General features: G+C 64.7%; 1 protein-coding gene across 4 annotated transcripts in view; it reads right to left on the bottom strand.

Annotated features, from left to right (window-relative positions):
- Positions 1 to 794: 794 nt before the first annotated feature.
- The window catches only part of FMNL3 (formin like 3), a 43,965-nt gene continuing 20,175 nt past the window's right edge, over positions 795 to 24,584 (bottom strand). The window contains exons 4-26 of one of the 4 annotated variants that reach the window (XM_032785629.2): positions 22,469 to 22,552; positions 20,983 to 21,135; positions 17,503 to 17,611; positions 16,917 to 16,993; positions 16,269 to 16,362; positions 15,874 to 15,948; positions 14,806 to 14,916; positions 14,162 to 14,311; positions 13,599 to 13,700; positions 12,991 to 13,243; positions 12,840 to 12,908; positions 11,586 to 11,710; positions 10,891 to 11,093; positions 10,322 to 10,556; positions 9,836 to 9,904; positions 8,417 to 8,497; positions 8,041 to 8,170; positions 7,466 to 7,626; positions 6,687 to 6,788; positions 6,223 to 6,312; positions 4,642 to 4,753; positions 4,161 to 4,277; positions 2,854 to 2,938 (exon numbers count right to left, since the gene is read on the bottom strand). In XM_032785629.2, coding sequence (XP_032641520.1) covers positions 4,186 to 4,277; positions 4,642 to 4,753; positions 6,223 to 6,312; positions 6,687 to 6,788; positions 7,466 to 7,626; positions 8,041 to 8,170; positions 8,417 to 8,497; positions 9,836 to 9,904; positions 10,322 to 10,556; positions 10,891 to 11,093; positions 11,586 to 11,710; positions 12,840 to 12,908; positions 12,991 to 13,243; positions 13,599 to 13,700; positions 14,162 to 14,311; positions 14,806 to 14,916; positions 15,874 to 15,948; positions 16,269 to 16,362; positions 16,917 to 16,993; positions 17,503 to 17,611; positions 20,983 to 21,135; positions 22,469 to 22,552 — 2,677 coding nt within the window. In that variant the 3' untranslated portion in view covers positions 2,854 to 2,938; positions 4,161 to 4,185. Of the gene's footprint in view, positions 2,939 to 4,160; positions 4,278 to 4,641; positions 4,754 to 6,222; positions 6,313 to 6,686; positions 6,789 to 7,465; positions 7,627 to 8,040; positions 8,171 to 8,416; positions 8,498 to 9,835; positions 9,905 to 10,321; positions 10,557 to 10,890; positions 11,094 to 11,585; positions 11,711 to 12,839; positions 12,909 to 12,990; positions 13,244 to 13,598; positions 13,701 to 14,161; positions 14,312 to 14,805; positions 14,917 to 15,873; positions 15,949 to 16,268; positions 16,363 to 16,916; positions 16,994 to 17,502; positions 17,612 to 20,982; positions 21,136 to 22,468; positions 22,553 to 24,584 lie in introns of all 4 variants that reach the window. The other 3 variants (XM_032785628.2, XM_075061139.1, XM_032785631.2) reach the window with 3 other exon arrangements.

The raw sequence follows: 24,584 nt of genomic DNA on the forward strand, positions 1-24,584 counted from the left end.
TTGGCCCAGTGCAAGGAGCTGAGCCCCTGATGGCAGCATGGGGTCCAAGCCTGGGGGTTGTTCAGGGCCAGTGCCCCCTCGGGTTGGGGGCTGACATGGAGCCTCCCCTGGCAGAGCGCAGCTGGCAGGCTTGGCCTGTTGGTGCTGGGGTGGGCATGCAGGTGCCTGCTCAACTCCAGGCCGTTGGGAGCCCCAAGGAGCTGGGAAATGGGGCCCACACTGAGAGATCAAACCTCCTTGGGGGGAGCAGACCCCTGAGAAGAGGCAGGAGGCCGGCTCTGGTGGTCTCCAGCCCTGGGGCTTGTGCCAGCCCCGCGTGGGGTCGTAGAGCACAGAGGGGGGTACTGGGTATAGAAAACCCCAGACACTCCCTTGCTCTCACCCCAAACAGGGAGGGGAGCTCGGCCACACCGGAGACAAACACCCTCCCCGGTGGCCTTGGCTCACGGGATGAGTCACAGCTTGGCCTTGGGCCCCACCTATGTACTGGGGGGACCAACCTGCCCCACTTCCATCATTGCTGGTTTCACCCATGAGTGTGTCGGAGCCAGGCCAGTCCTGGCGGCTGCAGCTCCCTGCCCCCTAGGGCAGGGAAGGCTCTAGCTACCCCCCGCCCATGCTGTGAGGGGAGGGTGGGGTGCTGGGTAAGCTTCCCCAGCATCAATGCAGGCTGAGCACATCTCAGTGGACCCCTCGTAGGCCCCAAGGCTGGGGCCAGGCTCAGCCTGGCTCTCCCAGGCCGCAGCTGGGTGTTTCCGTGGGCTCGCCTGGTGATAGGAATGGTGCACAGCAGGCTGCATACAAGAGTCAGTATATTTCACATGTACAAAAAGTCACATCTAGCTACAGAGCGCTGATGGCACGGCGAGGCTGTACCCCGTGGGGCGGGCGGCGGCCCTGCTCTAGCCACCGCCTGGGCCTGGGTCCCTTTCGTTCCAATAGTGTTTGTGCAGCCCTGGGCGCTGGGGCAGAAGCTCAAGGCCCAGGGCTGTGAGTGAGACAGGAAGTGTGTGGGGTAAAGTGCTGGTCTGCTCTGAAAAACACGCGGGCCCGGGGTGGGACAGTGTGTGTGAGGGGGGCTGATTCCTAGCGCAGTTCCCTTATGGGGTTCAGGACAGCCTCCCATGCTACTGGCCACAGAAGAGGACGAGCATGTGGATTAGGAGCTCTTCCAGGCAGGGCACAGCTGCTGGTGGGCGCAGGGTGAGGGCTGAGGCCTTGTGCCATGCCTGACGGGGTTGAGTCTCTTTGGTTTAGTGGCTGCCACAGCACGTGTCCTCCAAGGCCCACTAGCGTTGCGGCCAGGGTGCTGACATGCCCTCCCCCAAGCTGGAGCTGAAACAGGTTTGCAGATTTTTTTTCACAGCTGGAGGGCTCAAGGGATTTTGTTTGGTTCAGGTGGCTGGAGCAGGGCCCACTGGGGCACTTCACTGATGTGTCCCACCAAGTGCAAGGAGCCGTCTGCCCTGCACTGGCCAGTTTTCCAAGAGACTCTCCTTGGGGTGGGCGGTGTCAGGTCAGAGCAGAGAGGCACCAGGCATGGCAGACCCCAGCAAGTTGGCGCAGAGCAGAACGAACGAGAAGGGTGAGTACAGCCGTTGCCTTGCCAAGGAGACAGGCGCGAAGGCCCTGTGCAGGGTGCATCAGTGCCCACTGCACTTCGTATTTGGTCTGGCTTTTTCCCTACAGAGGAGCCCACCCTGGCTGAGAATGGGGGCAGGGCACACCAAGGCCCCAGCCCACCTTTAAGGACTGGCCTTGAGGCGCTACAGATTGGCACGGCAAGGAGGCGGCCTGACGGCTCGATACCGGGGAGGCAGGGTTGGGAGAACATCCCTGGTGCCGGGGAGGCTCAGGCCCTAGCTTGGATAGTGTTACTCCAGCCTCAGGGGTGAAGTTAATTCAAGTCCAAATTGCAGTGGAAGCTGGTACCCTACTCCCTGCAGGATTGTGGCCTCCCCCCTAGCTGGGCCACATCTGCCCCAGAGGGGGGCTGTCCTGCTCTGCTGGGCTGGAGCCACCAGTCAATGGCCAGAGCTGCCCCTGGGAGGACACAGCAGGTTCAGCTGGCCTAGAGAGGGGGGAAGGCCCTGTGTCGCAGTGGTTCCCGGCCCCGGGCACAGCATTACCCGTATCAGCTGTACCCTGCCCTGGCGCCCCCATGGCCCGCAATGGGAAATCGGCCCAGGGGAGGTGCAAGGTGTAGCCCCAGTGGGTGTTGTGCCTGTGGAAGGCCGGGGCCCTCGCCTGGCTGGGAGCTGCTGGAACATCACTGCCGGAGGTTATTTAACCAGCCACGGCTGCCGAGCCGGCTTCCCCAGCGTCCTCCCTGCAGCGCCCCTTCCAGGCCAGGGGCTGCCCCTATGCGGCCATGGGCTGGAGCGTTTCCGAGTGGCTGGGAATGAGGCAGGGTGGGGAGTGGGCTGGCTGCAGCTGCTGCCAGGAGCTGATAAAGGTTGGAACAGCCCAGTCCCCCTGGGCTGTGCTGGCTTGAGACCCACTGGGCTCCTGCAGGATGTGTGGGTGGGGAGAAATCGGTCTAACGCTGCCCCCCAAGACTCAGAACACAGGGCTAGGCGGCCTCCAAACCCAGCGTGACGGCCACTTGAGCCTGAGTGCCAGGGGTTTCTGCAGCTGCCAGTGTCCTGCGGACGCCAGGGGTCTCCCCTGCCTGCCGGCTCCGGCAGCATTGGCCAGTCCTGTCTGCGAGCCTGGCTCCTTCCTTGCCCTGGAGGTGCAGGCACTCGCTAATACTGTCGCTCTAAGGCACTTCCCAAGGCACAGAGCCAGCCTCTCCCGAGGTCCCTTTGGTCCTTCAGTGCGGAGTCGGGGCAGGGGGCGGGAGGGGCAGGACAGAGGCCCCTGGGGAGAGTCCCAGCGGATGGGTCCAGGCTCCGGCTGGCAGCGTTGGCCCGTCTGAGCGGCCGGGCGTGAAGGTCTGTGCAGGGGAGAGAGGGTGTTAGGGAGGCGGGGAGCAGAGGCCACGGGCAGGCCCGAGCGCTCGTGCAGAGGCAGCTACTGAGAGGTGTCCAGCTCCGGGGGGTGACTGCAGCCACCTGCCCCTTCATCCTGCAGCAGCTTCTCCTTTGCTCTAGGCTGGTGAGACCAGTGACCCCAGCTGAGCTCCAGCCTGTCTGGGAAAAACCAGCCTCACCGAGCCCCTACCAGCACCTTCTGTGCTCTGGGCAGCTGCAGGCAGCACCCTGGGGTGGGGCACTGAGCCAGGCTGCAGGGAGCTTTGCCCAGCAGCGCTGGCCACCCAGGACTGATTTAGGCAGAAGCAGCACAGCAGGTCAGAGCTGGCGGGGGGGGGGGGGGTCCCTTATCCTTTGCCCTGGCCCAGGAGCTAGAGGCAGATTGGGGTGGGACACAAACAAATGGGGGGGCTTAGAGCCAAGCCTCTGGCAGGTTGGAGTCACCCCTCCCGCTCCAACATGGGCAGGACCATGCCCCGTTGCAGAGCTGGGAAGCCCCGAAGGCCAGGGGGAGGGAGAAGCTGTTTCCGGGGGGGTTGGCTTAGGGGTTTGACATCCTTCCTTCATCGTGTTAAGGGCTGTGATCCCGTTTCACCCCCCACACAAAGCATGACTCCGCCCCCATCCCCAGAACCGGGCAGGGGCACGACCGCTTACTGTGGCAGCCTGGCCTTGCTCAGGCTGCCAGGTGCTGTGAACTGGGCTGAGACCCAGCAAACTCGTTCCACTGAGATGGATCCCGCAGCCCACCCACCCCCAAAACCCCCAGCCCCCCACATCCAGCGTTGGGCTCAGCACCTTCCTCCTGATACACAGCCTGTCCCCACGGCTCCACTGACGCCACTCCATGCACTGGGGCAACGAGCCAGTGCATCACTGCATGTCCCCCCCATGCAGACACGGAGCCCCCTTGGGAGGGTGCACTTAGTAAACTACTGCATTAGCGTCGAGGGTGCATGCTCCGGGATGGGGGTGCATGCAGTGCCAGGGTGGGTGCCCAGCAGCACAGGGCATGGCAGGGGGGATGCAGACAGGGCACTCCGTCTGGGGGCAGGACGGGGGTGCATGCAGTGCCAGGCTGGGTGCCCGTCAGCACAGGGTGTGGCAGTGGGAAGGTGCCAGTGCATGCAGGACGGGATGCTCCGTCCGGGGCCATGCATGGGGAGCAGGGCTCAGGGGCGATACCTTGGCAGGGCATTAGTGCCCGGGGCTAACAGTTAGACTCATCGTGGTGGGACGGGTCGCAGAAGAACCTAGAGCCCCGTTTGGCGGATCGGGCCGTGAAGGGGACGCTCTTCAGCACTGCAAACGTTTGACAGAGACACGCGTCAAAGCCCACACGGCCGCGCCCATCCCGTCCCGCCACCCCAGGGAGCAGCCAGCGGGGACTGAGGCTCAGCAAGCCCCTGGCAGAGCCACAGGCGTCCCTGGCTGGTGGCTAGCAGTACCTCAGGGTCAGCGCTGCACGTGCCCGTGGCATGAGATGGCTCCTGCCCCAAGCCAGCTTCCGACCAACCAGACGTGGCACTGCAAGGGGCACCCAGCAGGGCAGGGGTAGAACCGTGAACAGGACCCAGGCATCCTGAGTCCTGGCCCGGCGCCCCAACCACTCGGCCATGCTGCCTCTGGGGCTTCCCCAGCACGCGTGGGGGGGGCGAGCACCTACCCGTGATGATGTCCTCGATGGTCCCATCCTTGCCCTCGTAGACGGGCCGGTGCTCCTTGGCCTGGCGCCGGCGCAGCTCTGCAATCAGCTCCTGCTGCTGCCACTTGTTCCGCTGCAATGGGCACGGGGTGGGTGAAGGGCTGGAGAAATGAGACCCACCCCTCCCCCTGAGACGGATCCCGCCCGGCCTGTACTTCGCCCCTGCCCCGGAGCTGATCCCGCCCAGCCAGTACCGTACTCTCCCCCCCGGGGCTGATCCCCCCCGGCCTGTACCTTCCCCCTGCCCCGGGCTGATCCTGCCCAGCCAGTACTGCCCTCCCTTGGGGCTGATCCCCCCCGGCCTGTACTCCCCCCCTGCCCCGGGGCTGATCCCGCCCAGCCAGTACCGCCCTCCCCTGGGGCTGATCCCCCCCGGCCTGTACCTTCCCCCTGCCCCTGTCCCCGGGGCCTCTGATTCCCGGGCCAGCCAGTACCGCCCTCCCCAAAAGAGCCCTTGATCCCCCGAGCCTTAAGTACCTAGGCCCCCCTGGCCTCTGCGCCTGACCTCCCCGGCTCTTGTACCTTCCCCAGGGGCTGAATCGCCGCCAGCCAGTACCTGCCCTCCCCTGAGGCTGGATCCCCCGCCCTCCCCGGCCCTGTATCTCCCCCAGCACCCGCTGTGGGCGGGCCCCGGGCAGCGAGGGGCTTGCTCACCTTGGGGTCGCTCCGATCCCCCCGCTCACCAGGGCATGGTACTCCCCCCACCCCAGTGTGGGCTTTCGCTGCCCAGCCAGTACCGCCCTCCCTGGGGGCTGATACCCCCCCCGTGCCTGCTAACTCCCCCCCCCGCCGCCTTTTCCGGGACTGATCCTGCCCAGCCAGTAACCGTACTACCTCGCTCCCCCCGGGCTGATCCACTTCCTCCAACCATATTAAGGCCATTGTATACCTTTCCTCCCACCCTGGGGCCTAGATTCCCACCCAGCCTATGAGTACCGTACTCCCCCGCCATCACCTAGGCCTTTTGTACACATCTCCTTCCCCCTCCCTGGGACTAGATCATCGCGCCAGCACAACAGTACCCGCCCGTCCCCTTGGGGTTGATCCCTCCCCTGCGCGTGTACCTCCCCCCTCGGCTCCTGGGGTCTTGATCCCTGCCCAGGCCAGTACGCTCCGTACTCCCCCTCCCCGGGGCTACATCCCCTCCTCCCCTAAACTCCATACGGCCTGTACCTTCCCCCGCGCCCCCGGGGCTGATCCCCCCCGCCTCCTGTGTACTCCCCCCCCCAGGGCTGATCCCACCTGTAATCCCCCCACTGCTCCAGGCAGATCCATCCTGCTCCCCCATAACCTCCTCCCGTCCAACCCCCCCACCCTTCCAGGTATGCAGGATGGGAGCAGTGTCACTGTGGGTGCATGTGTCCTGTCCCTGCATCCCCCCCCCCCATGGAAGAGAGCACGATTCATGATCCCCGCCCCCCGCAGCCATGACACCCCTTCCTGGGACCAGCCTTCGGCTTTGTCCTTGTGCCGCTGGGCTCAACGGGTGAAGTGCCATAGGGATGGGGGAGGGAAACTCCAGGTTGCTCTCCCCAGCCTTACCTTCTCCAGCTTCTTGGCCTCTTGCGCCAGCATCTTCTCCCTCAGCACCTCCTCCTGCTTCTTCCGCTGCTCGTTCTCCTGCTCTGCATCCTGCCGGCACAATGGGGGGGGTTAACGGGGGGCAGAGAGTCAGACCACGGCCCGGCTGATGCCAGGTCAGTCTGGGCCTGAGGGCTCGCGGCGTTGGGGGGCGGCCGGCAGGAGCAAGCCGGGCAGAGCAAGAGGGTAGCAGGGCACCGCAGATGGGGTAGCAGGGCAGGGCATGGCAGCCGAGCTGGGTCCAGGAGCAGCAAGGCGGCCAGGGAGGTGCCAAGGACATGGCTCTAGCGGCCGAGGCAGCCGCTTCCCGTGTGGGACAATGGCAGGAAGGGGCCTATTGCTGCGGCCTGAACCGAGCCCCAGGGTGCAGGGCGGGGGCGGGGGGGGGAGCCCGGGGGGCCGGCTCTGCAGGGAGCTCCACTCACCTTGTAAGAGCGGATGAAGCGGACGAAGATGGGGAAGAACACGGAGGGGGGCATCGTCTTGGGGCTCTCGCCGAAGTAGCGCACGACCGTGTTGTAGGCGTCCTATCAAACAGGATCTTAGCAAACTCCACACGACCCCCCCAACCGCCAAGGTGCATCGCTGCGCCAGCCAGATGGCCAGAATTTCAAATGCTGTGGCGTGCAAAATACCATCCGGTCCCACATGGGATGTGCATGCAGTTCTGGTGCACAGTGCGTGTGCACAGCTCCCGCCTGGCTGCACACTGGATGTGCACATTCTGGTGCACAGCGCATGTGCACAGCTCCCGCCTGGCTGCACGCTGGATGTGCACGCAATTCTGGTGCACAGCACGTGTGCACAGTGCACATCCAGCCACACAGGTCTGCCCCAAGAGCATTTCTTAGCACCTGGTTTTTAGACACGAGTCCCACAACTCAACCGACAGGCCCGGGGCATAAGAAGCTGCTTGCCCCGGGCCCTGCTTCAGCCTGTGGCCCTGAGCTCGTGGGGTGCTTGTGGGGGCCAGAGGAGGAGTCGCGGGGAGAACCCCATGCCTGGGCTGCTGCTGCTCACTCCATAGGCTGCCCCGGTACAATCTCAGCCCCTGCAAGGGAAAGGAGACCCCCCACCCCCCGAGACAGATCCTGCTGCTGGGACCCTGGCAGGATGCTCTGCCCTGGTGCACTGGGCCAGCCGCCGGAGAGTGGTGCCCCCCTGAGCTGTCCCACCCCGCCCCCAGCCTCTCCCACCCTCTCACCTCTGCTGTCTTGGCGTCCTTCTGCAGCTTCTCCAGCCGACCCTCGCTGGCGCCCAGGAAGCTGCGCAGGACGCTGTTGTCGTGAATGCTGCACTCCCGCCTGATCAGGTCCATGCCGCGCCCCAGCTCCTTTACGTCCAGCAGCACGTTCTCCAGGGACACTGCGGGGGACACCGGGGGGGGGGGGTCAGGGGAAGAGACATCCCCCTCCACTCGGGACATGCTGCTGGGGGCGGGTGTCTGGCTAACAGGGGGGTGGGGGGGGGCAGCCCCCCAGACGGACAAAGGTCCTGACTCTGACAGGGCTTCAGACAGGGACGGGAGGGGCTCGGCGGCCAGGGGAAGGGAGAGATTTAACCCTCGAGAAAGCCACACCTCCCCCTTGATCAGCCCATGGCGGGTTCAGCTGCTGGAGCATTCCCAGGCCCGGTTGGGGCGGCCAGGGCCAGGCCAGGCCAACGGGAAGCAGGGCGAGCTGCAGTGCTCTGTGGGGCTGGCTCCAGGGCCCAGGAATGGAGCCCCGAGGCTCCCAAGCCAATGGGGGGTGGGGGGGTGGACAGGGGTAGCTGCTCTACCTGCTGCTGCCTTCTCCACAAAGTGCAGCTCCTGCCAGAAGGTGGCCAGGTCCGGGTACTTCTCCCGCACGGTTAGCGCAATGAAGTGCAGCAGCGTCAGCTTCCGGTCTGTCGACTTGGTGTCCAGCAGCTTCGGGGAGGGGAGCAGAGCGAGGGGGGGGTCAGGGCTGCAGTAGGGGGGTGCATGGGGCCTCGCTGGCTTGCACCTGCGCGTGTACACGTGCAAATATATGCACGTGGAAGTAGCTGCATTAATGTGCACCTCGTGTACAAAGTGTGAGCGCACTAGGGTGCGTGCACAGATCGGCGTCTGTGCATGTGCACAGGTGTGCACGGCCAGCAGCCTTGACACGCAAGCGGCCCGAAGGCTCCTTACCAGGTCCAGACTCTGCAGCTTGAAGCCGTAGACGCAGCCACGTTTGCTACTGTTCATGTAGTTGCCCAGGGCCAGGATAATCTGCAGAGGGACCCGCGGGGCAGGGTCAGAGACAATAAACCAGCTGCCAGCCAGAGCCTGCAGGCAGCCCACGCGCCCCCATGTCCCCCCAACAGAGCCCCGCGTCCCTTCCCACCTCCCAGCCCAGAGCAGCCTCCTGCCTCAAGCGTCACAGCTGCCAATGGGAAGCCAGGACTCGGGTTCTCTTCCCAACATGCCAAGTGAGTCACGCCCTGTGCCTCACTTTCCTCCTCTGTAAAATGGGCCTAGCCCTCGGCTCCCTTCCCTGCTGCAATCACCCAGCCCCTAACCTAGATCACTGCCCAGGTTCTAGCCCCAGCACCTGCCTGGGGCTCCCAGCAGCCATCCCCCCAGACAAGGAGCAGCTGGCAGATCAGGCAGGGCCAGGCTGCAGAGAGAAGCCTAAATCCCCAGGGACCTCCCAGCAGCCACGCCTCTGCCTCCTGTTCTACTCACTGAGCAGTCCCGGGCCACCGCCAGGGACACCCCAGTGCCCGGACCCTCCTCCCGCCGCAAAGATCAGGGTCGGCCACGCACCAGGGACACCCCCGGGTCCCCCTTCCCGCCACAAAGAGCAGAGTCGGCCAAGCACCAGGGACACCCCAGTGCCCGGGCCCCCCTCCCACTCCAAGGAGCAGGGATGGCCTCGCACCAGAGACATCCCCGGGACCCCCCTCCCGCCACAGACAACAGGGCCAGCCACATGCCAGGGACACCTCAGTGCCCGGGCCTCCCTTCCTGCTGCAGGGAACAGGGACGGCCACACATCAGGGACACCCCAGTGCCCGGGCCCTCCTTCCACCCCAGGGAGCAGGGACGGCCATGCACCAGGGACACCCCCAGTCCCCCCTCCCGCCGCAGGGAGCAGGGACAGCCACGCGCTAGGGACACCCCAGTGCCCAGGCCCCCCTCCCGCCGCAGGGAGCAGGGATGGCCATGCACCAGGGACATCCCTGGGCCCCCACTCCCACCATAGAGAGCAGGGTCGGCAACGCACCAGGGACACCCCAGTGCCCAGGCCCTCCTCCCACCCCAGGGAGCAGGGACGGCCATGCACCAGGGATACCCCCAGGCCCCCGCTCCCGCCACAGAGAGCGGGGCCGGCCACGCATCAGGGACACCCCAGTGCCTGGGCCGGGAGCGGGGATGACCACACGCCGGGGACACCCCTGGGCCCACCCTCCCGCTGCAGAGAGCGAAGCTGGCCACGTGCCAGGGACACCCCGGGCCCCCTCTCCCGCCACAGAGAGCAAGGCTGGCCATGCGCCAGCGACACCCCCTCTGCCCCAGGTCCCCCCTCCCGCTGCAGGGAGTGGGGCTGGCCACGTGCCCACTCACCTCCAGCACGTGCTTCAGCTTCTGAGATGCCTTGACGGAGGCCGAGGCAGCGATGACGGCGTTGAGTTGCTGGAGGGGCAGGAGAGGGACCAAATCACCAAGCGTCACGTCCGCTACCCCGGTCTTGGGGGTGGGGGGAGCACATGCCCTTAGGTGCACCCCAGGGGCTGGAGCCAGTGGAGGTTTAACTGGCCCCCATGACCTGGTGCCATCAATGGCCCGAAGCAGCGTCACTGCACTGAAGTCAATGGGGCATCACCGACAAGCCCAACCCCTGGTCCTCCCCTCCCTCGCCTTGGCGGTCGAATCCTCAGTTCCCATAGCCAGGTCCTCGGGCACGGGGCTCGGACCGCTCTAGGGCAGAGCTCATGGCAAGCCCAGGACCAGGGGCCAGGCTCCAGTGGGGGGCTCGGGCCGCTCTAGGGCAGAGCTCGTGGCCAGCCTAGGGCCAGGGACCGGGCTCCAGAGGAGGGGCAGGGCCCATACCGGCGTCAGCATCTGGAGGTTCTCGTGGAAGTTGCCCAGGAACGCCATGATAGTCATGCGCTGCGCCAGGCGCTCCACCTTGCTGAAGTGCAGCATGAACCGGTCCTCATCCGCCAGCTCCTCCAGCGGCTTGCGCTCCTTCTCGTACTGCCGCAGCAGCTTCACCTCCGCCTCCGTCGGCAGGAACCGCATCAGGCACTCCACGAAGTCCACCGGCAGCGTCTGCAGGTCAAACCTGCCGGCCAGGCGGGCCCCGTCAGCGCGCAGGGGGCAGGGCCGCCCCCACACCCTCACCCCAGGGCCGGGCACAGCTCTGGGGCAGTCAGGGGAGATGCCCTCCCATTTACCCTCCCAGCACCAGCTGCAAAGCCGCCTGTTCTCCCTTGAGGCTGGGGGCGCTGCCCGGGCCCCTCCCTCCCCCGGCCTTGGGGGGGGCACTGGGTGGGAGAGGCTCCTGCAAACCACTGGAGCCGGGGGAGGGGATTCCAGCCCCCTGCGTTCCCAGAGGCCGAGCCTCCAGCTGGGGGTGCAAAGCAGGGGCTCTCCCTGCCCCGCCCGGGGGCACCTACATGTGGATGGCTCTGCAGATGTCCTCGGCGCTGCGGCCTGCCTTGCGCAGCGTGATGGCCAGGTTCTTGGCCCGGTTGGCCTCCAGCAGCGTCACCTTGCTGGCTGCCTTGTGTGAGGCCTTGTTCTTGGCGCAGACCAGCTCCATGGCTGGGCCCTGAGCTTTGGTTTTGAAGAGCTCCTCGAACTTGTCCAGGTCCAGGTCCTGGCGGGAAGAGGGGAGAGCGTCACCCGGCAGGCCCTGCCCCATGGTTCCCAGCCAGGCTGGGCACCCGAACCAGGGACACCACTGCCACACCGGCCATGCGACCTGCCAGCTAGGCCTGGGGGGACCCCGCCTCGGGAGCTCCCTGGGGATCCCTGCAGAATGGGGGGCAGCACCCCGCTAGGGACTGCTCACTGCCATCCCCGGGGGACCCCCCACTAGGGACTGCTCATTGCTATCCCCAGGGGATCCACGGATGGGACCCCCCACTAGGGACTGCTCACTGTCAGCCCTGGGGGACCCCCCGCTAGAGACTGCTCTCTGCTATCCCGGGGGACCCACAGACGGGACCCCCGCTAGGGACTGCTCACTGCCAGCCCCAGCCCTAGCCCCAGCGCACCGCTGCCCCCAGGCCGGCAGGAGCACCCTCGCCCTGGCTCCGTGAGCTCCACTCCCCCTCCCACCAGGACGAGGCCCCTGCCCTGCGCCCACCTCCAGGATCCTCTCGTCGTCCAGCTCACTGAAGACGGTGCCGCTGATCTGGTTGGGTTTCAGGGCCGTCCAGTTAAAGACGGGCAGGCGGAACTTGGTCTTGATGGGCTTCTTTATCCGGATGGCTGGGGACAAGGGGACAGTGAGGGCATGAAACCACCTTGCTCGCAGCGAGCCCACAGCCTGGGCAGAGAGGGCAGGAGAGAGGGGCACAGCCTCCGTCGATGTCCCCAGCCCACCGGTGCGGCCGGCCACAGACCCCGGCTGTAAGGACCTGCCCACAATAGCGCCCACCTCTTTTATATCCCAGCCCCTTTCCCAGCATGCACTGCAGCCCAGCCAACTTCCCTGCACTACAAATCCCAGAATGCCGGGGTTCTTTAACCACCCCCCCACCCCTCGCCAAGGGTCAGCACATTGGCCAGGCCACTTATCATAGAAGCCAGCTCTCCCCAGAGAGACCTGGGCACCCACCAGCTGAACAGAGCAGTGGAGGGGGACCCAAGGACAGATGCAGGGGGTGCCTAAAGATCAGGCAGCAGCAGGGGCAGCCCCTGGGGCCCTCGAGGTCTCTCTATCCTGGGGGCAGGAACCCCAAAGGCTCTAACTGCTTTCGAGGCTGCTTGGCTGCAAACCCAGTGGCTGGGCTGAGCTGTGGGAATTTGGAGGCACCCCACCCCCCGAGAGACCTCCCTCCCTGCCTTCCCCACAGGACACCTCGCCCCACCCTACAGAAGATCCTCCCCACCAGTCCCCTGACCTCCCCCGCCTATCCCATGAGAGACCCCCTCCTTGCCTAATCTACAGGAGAGCCTTCCCCACCTGCCCCACAGGAGACCCCTTCCCCAATGGGACCCCCCGCCTATCCAATGGGAGACCCCCTCCCCACCTGCCCCACAGGAGACCCCCTCCCCAATGGGACCCCCCGCCTATCCCATGGGAGACCCCCTCCCCACCTGTCCCACAGGAGATCCCCCTCCCCAGTGGGACCCCCCGCCTATCCAATGGGAGACCCCCTCCTTGCCTAACCTACAGGAGAGCCCTCCCCACCTGCCCCACAGGAGATCCCCTCCCCAATGGGACCCCCCTCCTATCCAATGGGAGACCCCCTCCCCAATGGGACCCCCTCCGCCTGCCCCATGGGAGACTCCTCCCCGGAGACCTCCCTCCCTGCGTGGCCCATGGGACACCCCCCCCACTGGCCCCAGGACCAGCACTCCGTTGTTGCCGCGCCCTAATAGGGACCCTTCCTACCTGACAACCCCACAGTGAGGACGACGGAGGGTGAGGCCCCAGGCAGTGGAGGGGCAGGGGGGCACTTGTCTGTGGGGAGAAAGGGAGAGGATGAGGTGCTGGCTCCTCCGGGGATGCCTGGCAGCAATCCCAGGGCACGGGCCGAGCTTACCTGGCAGTGGCGGGGCCGGCGGGGGCACAGGGGGTGGAGGAGGTGGGGGCGGGGGGGCAGCCTCCACAGGAGGCAAGGCCGGGAGGCAGATGTCGTAGTCAGGGATGTCTCCTTCACCCTCCAGGGGCGGCAGCAGGTCACCCCCCGGCTCCCCGGGCTGGCAGGAGCCGCAGTGCCGCCGGAAAGCCGCCTCCTTCTCCTTGATGATCCTGCGCAGCGTGTGCACCTGGTGAGTCGTGCTCTCGAAGGTCTCCTGCACCCACAGACGAGGGCGGTTAGGGCTGCGTCCCTCCCACAAGCCAGATCCCGGCCCCCAGGTCCGGAGGGGCCCTGAGCCCCAGAGCCCTGGCTCCCAGAGCTCGGCATGGGGCCGGGATCGTGGCCCTCAGTGCTATGGAAAGGGGCCAGGCCGAAGGATGTTCCCACCAGGCCCTCCGCTGCTCCCCAGCCCACTGAACTTCTCCGCATGCGGAAAGGGGCATGCTGGGAACGGGGCTGGGACGGGAGCACCCTTTGCTCATGGCAGACGAAAGGCTCAGGGCCCCATAGCTGAGCTGCTCAGCCGTCCCCCCGGCCCCGCGTTCCCTGGCCCGATCCCTGCGCCACACCTTGACCAGCTCCAGCTCTTTCTCTCGCTGCAGTAGCTGCTTCTCCAACTCCGCCACGCGCATTACGTTCTCGTTCTCCAGATCCAGCAGCTTCTCCATCAACTGCAGAAAGAGCACGAGACAGCTGGTACCGGGGGCACAGGGCAGCACTAGGAGCTGCCGTTCACCCTGTCTGCCGGCTGCTGGTTCTGCCAGGACCCAACAGGCAGCCCCACCCCTCCCACCCCATGGAGTCTGCCCCCCGCCCCCATGACTCCTGGGGGAAGTCTGATGTTCCCAGACACCCAGGGAAGAACCTCTGCAGAATCCCCTCGAGGGTGAGGGCCGAGAGCACCCCACACCCCGGCCCTGACCCCTGGCGCCGGTTCCAGCCAGACCCATCCGCCCAGGCAAACCGCAGATGTGAACGCAGACGTGGGAGTTGGAGTCGCCCCCTCCCAGTGCAGCCAGCACCCTGCTGGGAGACAGCACGCAGGCCTGGCAGGGTGCAGAGGCTGGGGTGGGGCCACCCGTGTGGCCTGGTGGGGATCCAGCCCGTGGTGCAGACGGGCCGAGATGCCTACGTGGGAGACGTGCTCCTCCAGCTCCTCCACTTTCTCCAGCGCCACATTCTTGGTCTCCGCGTCCTCCAGCAGCCCCCCCACATCGAAGACGTTGTCCAAGTAGGCCTGGATCTGCACCTGCAGCTTCTCGCTCTCCGTGTGCCGCGACTTCTGTGGAGAGCGGGGGGGCGGGGGGGGAGACTCGGCGTCAGGGCAGCAGAACACCGTCTGCCCGCCCGTCTCCCTTCCCCTTGGCAGGCCACCTGCCAGCTTAGAGCGCCCACTTCTCCCCAGCGGCACAGTCCCCTGCTGCTGCCTTCCTCTCGCGTCACCCCTGTTCTGTCGCCCATCCCCATGTCACAGAGAGGGAAACCAAGGCCCGGTGAGGCTGGAGAGGGAGGGCGGCTGCCCTGCGTGAGCCTGGGGGAGTCACTTTCCCTCTCTCTGGGCCTAAGGATCCTACTGGGGGCAAGGGCAGGCCTGGGGGGCAGATCCCCCCCACCTCTGCCTATTGCACCTCGCTCTGAAGCAGCCGGTGCTGGGCCCCGGGGGGACTGATTCAGCCTGGGCACGTGTCCGTCTCCTCCATGCTACTGGGGGGCCTCAGGCTACCGCGATGCACCTGACAGAGGAGGATCTGGGGTCTTCGTGCTCCCCGGCTCTACCTGCAGGAACTCCTCCAGGCCCAGCTTGGTGAATTCGTACTGCAGGTGCACCCGGAAATTCATGTCCTCCACCGAGTGCACCACAATGTTGATGAACTGCATGCAGGCCACCTGCAAGGGAGAGAGGGAGGGAGTCATCATAGGGAATGTGGGGGCAAGATACCCACACTATCCAGCCGGCCTTCGGGGGTGGGGGTGGGGTCACTGGGTGGATCTGGGATCCAGCACCAGCCAGCCTTCAGGGGACAGGGGGTCTCTGGGTCTGGGATCCAGGCACTAGCCAGCCGGCCTCTGAGGGACAGGGGGTCTCTGGGTCTGGGATCCAGGCACCAGCTGACTGGCCTTTGGGGCAGGAGTCATGGGGGTGGGATCCAGGCACCAGCCAGCCGGCCTTCGGGGGCCAGGGGGAGTCTCGCAGTCTCGGATCCAGGCACCAGCCGGCTAGCCTTCGGGGGCCAGGGGGTCTCTGGGTCTGGGATCCAGGCACCAGCTGACTGGCCTTTGGGGCAGGAGTCATGGGGGTGGGATCCAGGCACCAGCCGGCCGGCCTTCAGGGGCCAGGGGAAGTCTCTCAGTCTGGGATCCAGGCACCAGCTGGCTGGCCTTTGGGGGCCAGGGGGTCTCTGGGTCTGGGATCCAGGCACCAGCTGACTGGCCTTTGGGACAGGAGTCATGGGGGTGGGATCCAGGCACCAGCCGGCCGGCCTTCGGGGGCCAGGGGAAGTCTCTCAGTCTGGGATCCAGGCACCAGCTGGCTGACCTTTGGGGGCCAGGAGGTCTCTGGGTCTGGGATCCAGGCACCAGCTGACTGGCCTTTGGGGCAGGAGTCATGGGGGCGGGATCCAGGCACAAGCCGGCCGGCCTTTGGAGGTGTGGGGGGGTTGTCACTGGGTCTGGGATCCAGGCACCAGCTGACCAACCTTCGGGGCAGGAGACCTGGGGGCGGGATCCAGGCCTGCATGAGCAGCTGTTCTCCAGTGCCTTGGCTGCCAGGCACTTGCTGGAGCCCCCTGGGAGGGCAGTGCTGGCCCCGCGCTCCCCAGGTGGGGGCTACCCCCAACTGCTCACCATGAAATCGATGTTGCTGTCCTCGTTCCGGAAATAGTCCATGAGCTTCTCAAAGCGGTGCGTCTCTTTGCAGACCTGCAAGGTGCCCACAGACGGGTTACCGCCGTACGCACACAGCTCTCCCTAGACCCCTGTGCCCATCCCCCCAGCATCGGGGCACGGGCTGCTCTCCTGTCGGATTAACCCCGGGATCCCAGGGCAGCTGCTCTTTGCTGGAATGGGCTGGACAGAGCATCCAGAGACTGTCTGCAGTCCCTGGCCCCACTGCAGCCGCCTGAGCACCCCTAGAGATGGGGCAGCCCATCTCCAACAGCCAGGCTAAGCGCTGACCCCAGTCTCTGCCCCACAATGCCTGTCCCAGCCCCCGGAGCTCCTTGTGGCAGGGCCGGGCTCACCTCTTTGAAGTTGTCAAAGGCAGCGAGAATGATTTCGTGGCCTCCCCTCACCAGGCAGACAGCCGCCAGCAGCTCCAGCACCAGGGCCTTGGTCCTAGGGGACGACCAACGGGCTCAGTGACTCACCCCCCACCCACAAGCCCTGCCCTGCTGAGGCAGAGCCCAGCCAGGATCCTACTGGCCTGATAGCAGCAGAGTCTGCACCGGGGGCTCCTCTCTCTGCCTGGGCTGACTCCCAGGCTGGGGACGGGCTGGGATGAGAGTCTCAGAGAGCCCAGGCGGGTGCCAGGTTCCCTCCACCCTGACCTGGGGGGGATCGGGAAGTCCAGTGTCTGCCAGCTGCTGCGGGTACCGTCCCACGGGGCCTGGACTGAGACCCATCAAACTCATTTCACACTCTGGCCACCCAGCTGCCGATAAGGCCTGGGCTGGAGGGGAAAGGTTCTGTCACCCAGCAGCTTTCTGCTACGGTCTGTAATCCCCACACTCTCCCCCGGCCCCGCTCCTCACTGAGACAGGCCCAGGAAGGGTTCTCGTCCCCGGCGGGGAACCAGGGAGGGGACGCAGGGCGGGAGTCAGCCCAGCCGGGAACGGTACCCCGATCTGCTGCCGCTTTGCTTGGGGAGGGGAGCGGCACCAGCGCCTTACCTGGGGTTCTTGTTATTCAGGCTGAGCGCTATCTCATTAACAGCGTGGGGATGGGACATCACCAGGTTGAAGCCGTACTGAGGAGGGAGGGAAAGGCAGAGAGCGGGGCATTAGCAACAGCAGGATGGGCAGGAACGGGAGTCCGGGGGAGGTGGGGTTCCCATCCCCGACACACAGCACAGCCCCTTTGCTGCTGGGAAGCAGAGGCTCCTCCAGGGCTGCAGGAGGACATGCTGGGTTTCATCCGGAGCAGCCCGTGGGCTCTAACCAGCGAGCAGTGCCCTCCCCGCTTGCTCAGAGAGGTCGATTTTTTTCTCACCTATAATATTCCCCAAGTTCCAAGCCAGGTGCTACCTGCTGCCCGGTTCCAAATTATGTAACAGCTGCTACAGCCGGGCCTCGCAGGAGAAACTGCCGGAGTCTGGGCAGTTGCAGTGATTGGGGGTCAGGAGAGGAGGAGACCCCATTGTCCCCCTGGGGACAGGTGCAGGGGCTCGACACAAGCCGACGGGAGGGGAAGTAGCTGCTTAGGAGGAAGCACGATGTCCCCTCCGTCACTCCCAAGTCCGTGGAAGGTGCCGGGTACCTGGTAGTTCATGATGGCCCGCAGGCACATGATGCAGACGTGGACGTCGTCCTTCTGGCTCACCAGCCGCGAGTTCTTCAGAGCCTTCCTGCTGGGCAAAGTGCTGCAGCTGCCAAAGACATGGCAGCCTGCGGTCAGCGAGCCCTGCAAGGGACTGCCTGGCAACCTCCGAGCCAGGCACCGCCAGAGCACGCTAGCTTGAGACACTGACTCTGGCAGCGTCCGAGGGCTGAAACCCGACCGAGCACCTCTGAGCCTCTGCCCCACCTCCCCTAGCACCTCTGCCAGCACAGCCGCCTCCCCCAGCCCCCGGAGCTGCACCGGCCCCGCCACGCCCTGCACCTCGTGCCAGCCTCAGCCCTTGTGCACAGGGAAAGCCAGCGCGTTGCACGCTCCTCAGAGCATACGGCTAGGGGTCTGCACAGGCCCAGCCCTGGAGAAGTAACAGGCCCCATCCCTTTCCACAGCTGAGGGTACCGAGCCCTGGAGCATGCACAGCCCGGCCCCTTGCGCCAGCCAGGGGCACAGACACTGCACGGGCGCGAGACAGTGGAGGGTCGGGAGGGCACGTGGCACACTCCTGCTGCACTAGCATCCGAATGCTGCTGCACCAGCCCCACTGGTACTAACCCCCGGCCAGCGTGGCAGAGCCCCCCGGGCCACGCCAGGCAGGGAGGAGTCTGTGTCCTTCAGCCACACTCCCCAGCCTTGCTGCCCGCAGATGCAGTCACAGAGGAGCCGATCCTCCCAGCACAAGGGGACGTGCACCTCACCCGTCCTGTCCCAGACCCAGGGAGCTCACCATCTTGACGGAGGGGAGGGGAAAGTGAGCCAAAGAGCCAGGAAGGGACCGGCCCAAGTCACACAACAGGGCGGTGTCCTAAGTCCCAGCGCAACGTCCTGTTCGCTAGGCCACACCCTCACCTGTGTGTCCTCCCCACTGCTGCACCCACAGAGCCATCCCCCTGCTGACAGCCCTCAGCCCCTGGCTCTGCTCGGGGCAACTTCCAGGCTCCGGGGGCAGGCAGTGCTAACAGGGGCAGCAGACCCAAGGGAAGCGCCCGGAGCCTCATCCAAGGGGACGATGCAGGGCACCACGCAGAGCAGGCAGCGCAAGGCAGGCAGATGAGGAGAGACAGGGCAGCAGGGAGGGCACTTGCTGGTCACAGGGTAGTGCAGGGTCCATGGAGGGGCAGGACACGTGGGGGGCCAAAGGGCAGAGCAGGGGAGGGTGAGCACAGAGGTCTGCTGGTGCCGGAGAGGCAGGGGGATCCCACAGGGAATATGCATGCGGGCGCAGAGGGAGAGGGAGGCAGAGTCGCGGGGCGGGAGGTGGAAAAACCAAAGGGGGAATAGAGAAAGAGACGCGCATGCATGCACGTGTACAAACAGCCAGATGCCACACACATGCACACGTCGACACACGTGACTGAACACCAAGATGTACATGTCCACTCCACACACACACACACGCACTCCATGCACAGACACATCTACTCCATGCACACACACATGCGTGCACACTCACACACATGCACTCCACACACAGACACACACATGTTCACTCCACTCACATGCACACTCACACACGTCCACTTCACGCACACACATGCATCCACTCCATGCGATGTCCACCCCCCATGCACACACACACGTCCACTCCATGCACACCCCCATCCATGCCCCTGCAGCTGAGCAGAGCGGAAAGGCGCAGAGCGTGGTGGCAGCCCCAGGGGGGCTTGTGCTCAGCAGGCCATGTGGCCTGGAGCCGGCGGGTACTTACCCAGCAAGAAGTGGGGCAGGCACAGCCAGAGGACAGAGAGAGAGAGCACAGGCCAGAGAGACGGGCAGGCAGAGCGAGAGGGAGACGGGCCCTGGAAGCAGAGAGAGGAGGGCGCGTTACTGACTCCCCGGTGGTGGCGGGACATGGGGCTGGCAGCAGAGAAGGGAACAGGCCAGCCCTGGGGAAGCAAGAAGGGGACACATGTCCCGGGGAGGGGGGCGCAGAGGGTGCGTAGCGTAGAGCAGAGCAGGCAGATGCAGAGCGGTGGGGAGCATGGACCGTGGGGGGGCACGTACAATAAAGCAGAGCAGAGGGGGGTGTACCAGGCACGTGGGTATGTACCACGGAGGGGGGTATCATAGTGCAGAGTTGGGGGAGGGAGTGACATACCGCAGGGCACAGAGGGGGTGTGTGTAGGTACCATAGGGTGGGGGAGGGGCGTATATGTGCCGTAGGGTGGGGGAGGGGCGTATACATGCCGTAGGGCAGAGGGGGGTACGTGCCGTAGGGGGTACATACCGTAGGGCGGAGGGGGGTACATACTATAGGGCGGAAGGGGGTACATGCCGTAGGGCGGAGGGGGGTACATGCTGTAGGGTGGAGGGGATACATACTATAGGGTGGAAGGGGGTACGTGCCGTAGGGTGGAGGGGGGTACATGCCGTAGGGCAGAGGGAGGTACGTGCTGTAGGGGGTACATACTATAGGGCGGAGGGGGGGTATGTGCCGTAGAGCGGAGGGGGGTACATACCATAGGGTAGAGGGGGTACATACTATAGGGCAGAAGGGGGTACGTGCCGTAGGGCGGAGGAGGTACATACCGTAGGGCGGAGGGGGTACATACTATAGGGCGGAGGGGGGTACGTGCCATAGGGCGGAGGGGTGTACATACTATAGGGCGGAAGGGGGTACATACCGTAGGGCAGAGGGGGTACATACTATAGGGCGGAAGGGGGTACGTGCCGTAGGGCAGAGGAGGTACATACCGTAGGGCGGAGGGGGGTACATACTATAGGGCGGAGGGGGGTACGTGCCGTAGGGCGGAGGGGGGTACATACTATAGGGCGGAAGGGGGTACATACCGTAGGGCAGAGGGGGTACATACTATAGGGCGGAAGGGGGTACGTGCCGTAGGGCAGAGGAGGTACATACCGTAGGGCGGGGGGGGGTACATACTATAGGGCGGAGGGGGGTACGTGCCGTAGGGCGGAGGGGTGTACATACTATAGGGCGGAAGGGGGTACATACCGTAGGGCAGAGGGGGTACATACTATAGGGCGGAAGGGGGTACGTGCCGTAGGGCAGAGGAGGTACATACCGTAAGGCGGAGGGGGGTACATACTATAGGGCGGAAGGGGGTACATACCGTAGGGCGGAGGGGGTACATACTATAGGGCGGAAGGGGGTACGTGCCGTAGGGCAGAGGGGGTACATACTATAGGGCAGAAGGGGGCACGTGCCGTAGGGCAGAGGAGGTACATACCGTAGGGCGGAGGGGGGTACATACTATAGGGCGGAGGGGGGTATGTGCCGTAGGGCGGAGGGGGGTACATACTATAGGGCGGAAGGGGGTACATACCGTAGGGCAGAGGGGGTACATACTATAGGGCGGAAGGGGGCACGTGCCGTAGGGCAGAGGAGGTACATACCGTAGGGCGGAGGGGGGCACATACTGTATGGCAGAGAGGGGTACATACCGTAGGGCGGACTGGCGCGCAGAGCGGCTGAGGCTGTTGGTGAAGGGGGCAGACAGGGTCATGGGGTGCTGCAGATCCTCGATGGATCTGCTCCAGGATTTCAGCTTTTCTAGCGCGCTGTCCTCGCCGCTTTCCAGACCCTCAAAATCAAACCTGAGCGGGAGAGGGGGACACACGCACAGAGGCTTCACGGCAAGCGGCAGAGCAGGGCCACCCAGGCCGGCCGGTGCCCGAAGCTGGGGACGCAGGGGAGGGACTTGCGCACGCTAGCGAGGGCTGCAAGCGCACACTGACTCGTAAGCAGCATGGCAGGCGTAGCAGCTCGAGCGCGCTCCTGCTCGCAGCAAGTGCCCCAGCACCAGGGCAGAAATTCGCTTCTCCTCCAGGGACTCCTACTTTCAAACACCTTCCCCGGAGCAGCCAGCCACCCCAGGCCTTGCAGCAGGTTGGTCTGCATGTCAGGAACCCTGCAAATATCACGGCCTTGTATGCCCAGTGCCGAGCCTGCCACGGAAAAGCCCGTCCCCTGTTCAAACGCTCTTCTCTGCCCAGCAAGCGACCAGCTCAGCCCTGCCCTGACACACGTGTGAAGGCAACTTGCACCGGCAGGGTCAGTGTCTTAAAATGACAGGGGGGTGGGAAATCCCACAGCTGGGGCACAAAATGGCCACCAGTGGGGCTGCGAGAGGGTCACAAGGACAATGGAGACTCTCCTCACCCCTGTATTAGCAACGAGTAGTGCCAGGTGCAGAGCACTTTGGCTCTATTCCGCCCTGCCCTTCGCTGCCAGAGCCAGGGCCCAGAGAAGGGAGAGCGGGAGCACCCACTTCCCTGCCTCGAACACACACACAAGAGGACCTCTGAAAGGGGCAACAGCAGAACGATCAAAGGAAATGCTTTTTCACACCTGGCGGTGTCAGACTGTGGAACTCACCGCCACAGGAAGTTGCTGAGGGCAGGAACAGCTAGCTCAGTGGTTTGAGCATTGGCCTGCTAAACCCAGGGCTGTGAGTTCAGTCCTTGAGGGGGCCACTTAAGGATCTGGGGCAAAAATCAGTACTTGGTCCTGTTAGTGAAAGCAGGGGACTGGACTCAATGACCTTTCAAGGTCCCTTCTAGTTCTAGCAGATAGTTGTGTCTCCTATTATTAAGATTCAGTCTCCTGCTTTGGGGCAGTGGCCAGTCTCTAACTCTTAGGGTCAAGATGACACCTTCATGGGGGGCAGATTAGCCCACTTCTGCCAGCTGCAGGAGTCTCACACCTTCCCCTGAAGCACGTGGGCCAGTTAGCCCTTGGCTCTGAGCCAGTCGGAGATGCTCCCAAGAGGAGGGAGAATGGAGCCCAGTAGAATCAGGTTAGCTGGGATCACATGGCCTTTGCTCGAGTACACCCTGCACTGTTCAAGAGACCTAGTCTGACCCGCTCTGCCCAGGGAGATGAGGAGTTGCAGCTGCCCCCAAAGAGCCCCCCGGGCGCGGTACTCACATCACAGCACACTGTGCGAAGGAAAGATACTCCACCAAGACGTCCAGGCCTTTGTTCTCATCATTGAGAAACTCCCGAACCCACCTGCAGAGCGGAGCAGAGAGCGAGTCACCCCAGGGGCCCGCGAGCGGATGCAGTGCCTAGCGCTCGTGCTGGCCTCCTGCCCCAGGCGAATTTCAGCCACGGTCCGGAGCCCCCCACCAGGCGAGAAGCCAGCGGTGCCATGCCAGGCCAGGAAACCCTAGCAGGGAGGAGTCCTGGGCTGGAAAAGAGACAGGTCCTTTGGGCAGGGACCTCGGGGGCCACTGACACCCCCCAACATGGTGTGATCACACCCCAGAGCCAGGGGAAAATCAACACCTTAACGCTACAGCGTCACCATGACAATAAAGAGTCCATTGACATCAGTGGGTCTGCGCACGCCATGGAGCCCGGAGAACAGAGCTCAGGGTCCTGTGCCCCCTTGTCCTTCCCGCCTGGGGCACGGCATGACCGGGCCACGCAGGTGCAGCCGTCCCCTGGGCCCCAATTGTCCACGTGACCCCAGCCGTCACTCCTGACCACATGCAGGCAGGGACCCTACGGCTGGATTTAGGCAGCCGTCCGGTAGGATTTGCAGACAAAGCCGCAGGCGGCAGCAGCTGCAGGGGCCAAGGCCCCTTTGAAAAGCTGGCCCTGGGGCAGTTTCTGCTCACGGGCTGAGAACCTGGCAGAGCCAAGAAATTCAGGGTTAAGCCGCCCTTGGCCCACCCTGATACAGGCACCTGCTGTGGCCTGTAGATTGCAGCCCCTCCAGGCACCCCCAGCCGCCCGGCTGTTATCTGGCAGGGCCAGAGCCTTTGGCTCCACTCTGGGTTGCTCTGGAAAGTGGCTTCCCCACCCCTGCGCCCCCAAAATCTCACAGGCCAATTTCTCCTCCCCTGGCTCGGGTTCCTGCGCCAGGAGCTGCATGCTGGGAACCCTACCCGGCACACACGTCCCGGCCATGCCCATGGTCTGCGTGTGCGTTACCTGACCGGGAGCAGGAGGCGTGGCTCTTCAGGCAGGGCATGGCATGGCAGGCATGTGTGTTATGCAACTGAGGGCACACGTGTGTGCATTACTGGGACAGGACACAGGCACGTTAGGTGAATCCACACGTGTTATTCGATCAGGGCACGTGCCTGCATGTTAGTTGGTGGGGGCATGCACATGTGATGGGGTGCACACATGCATGTGTGTGACATTGGGGGTGCACACGTGTGATTGGGGGTGCACGCATGCATGTGACATGGGGCAGGGTGTGACATTTTCCAACGTGCAGTGCTGAGGGCAGTGTGATCTGGCACGAGTCAGACCCCAGAGCTGTCTCAGAGCCGTTTCTCCTGGGGGGGGAAGGGCCGGTGAGCCCGCCCATTTCCTGTCTGTCTGTGCTCCAGGCCTCGCCCCCGGCTCGTTTCCTGTCTGAGGCTGCGCTGCTATTTTAGGGCTCTTGGGGGGTTAAAGGGCACCTGGGCTGGTGACGACAAACCCAGTGGCTGCTGCAGTCTGGGGAAGTGACCCCACGTGGACCCTGAGTGGGCGCATGTGCTGGCCGTAGCACGTGTCAGCTTGTGTGTGTGCGAGCGTGCACATGTGTCTGTGTGCGCAAGGTCACGTGTCTGCATGTTTGTGCACAAGTGCGAGCGTGCACCCGCAGGGAATGTCTGCATCAAACCTTCCTGCTGCCCCTGGCCTCAGCAGGTCCAGGGCTGGCCCCAGGGAGAGACAGGCAGGCAGCCTCCTCCCCACCCACTGGGTCCCTCTCTACCACCCCCATGGTGGCGCCTGCTTTGCCTGCTGCCCATGGTGACCCGGGTTCACCTGCGTGGGGGACGCCAGCATCACCAATGAACCCAACCCCTCTGCTATATGGATGAGACAGGAACTGACGCCCAGCGAGCCTGGTATCCCAGCTCTGGCAGTGGCCAGCACTCGCTGCTCCTGAGGAAGGGGCAAGAAATCCTGCAGCAGGGAGTCCTGGCGAGAGCAGAGACTGGCCAACGTGCGAACTGCCGCCTCGTGGAAGGTCTGTGTGGAATCCAGAGCCGGGGCAGTAGTGCGCTGACCCACACAGGAGATCCTGGTTTCTCCAACC

The sequence above is a fragment of the Chelonoidis abingdonii genome, chromosome 26 (genome assembly GCF_003597395.2).
Source record: "Chelonoidis abingdonii isolate Lonesome George chromosome 26, CheloAbing_2.0, whole genome shotgun sequence".
Taxonomy (NCBI): Eukaryota; Metazoa; Chordata; order Testudines; family Testudinidae; genus Chelonoidis; species Chelonoidis abingdonii.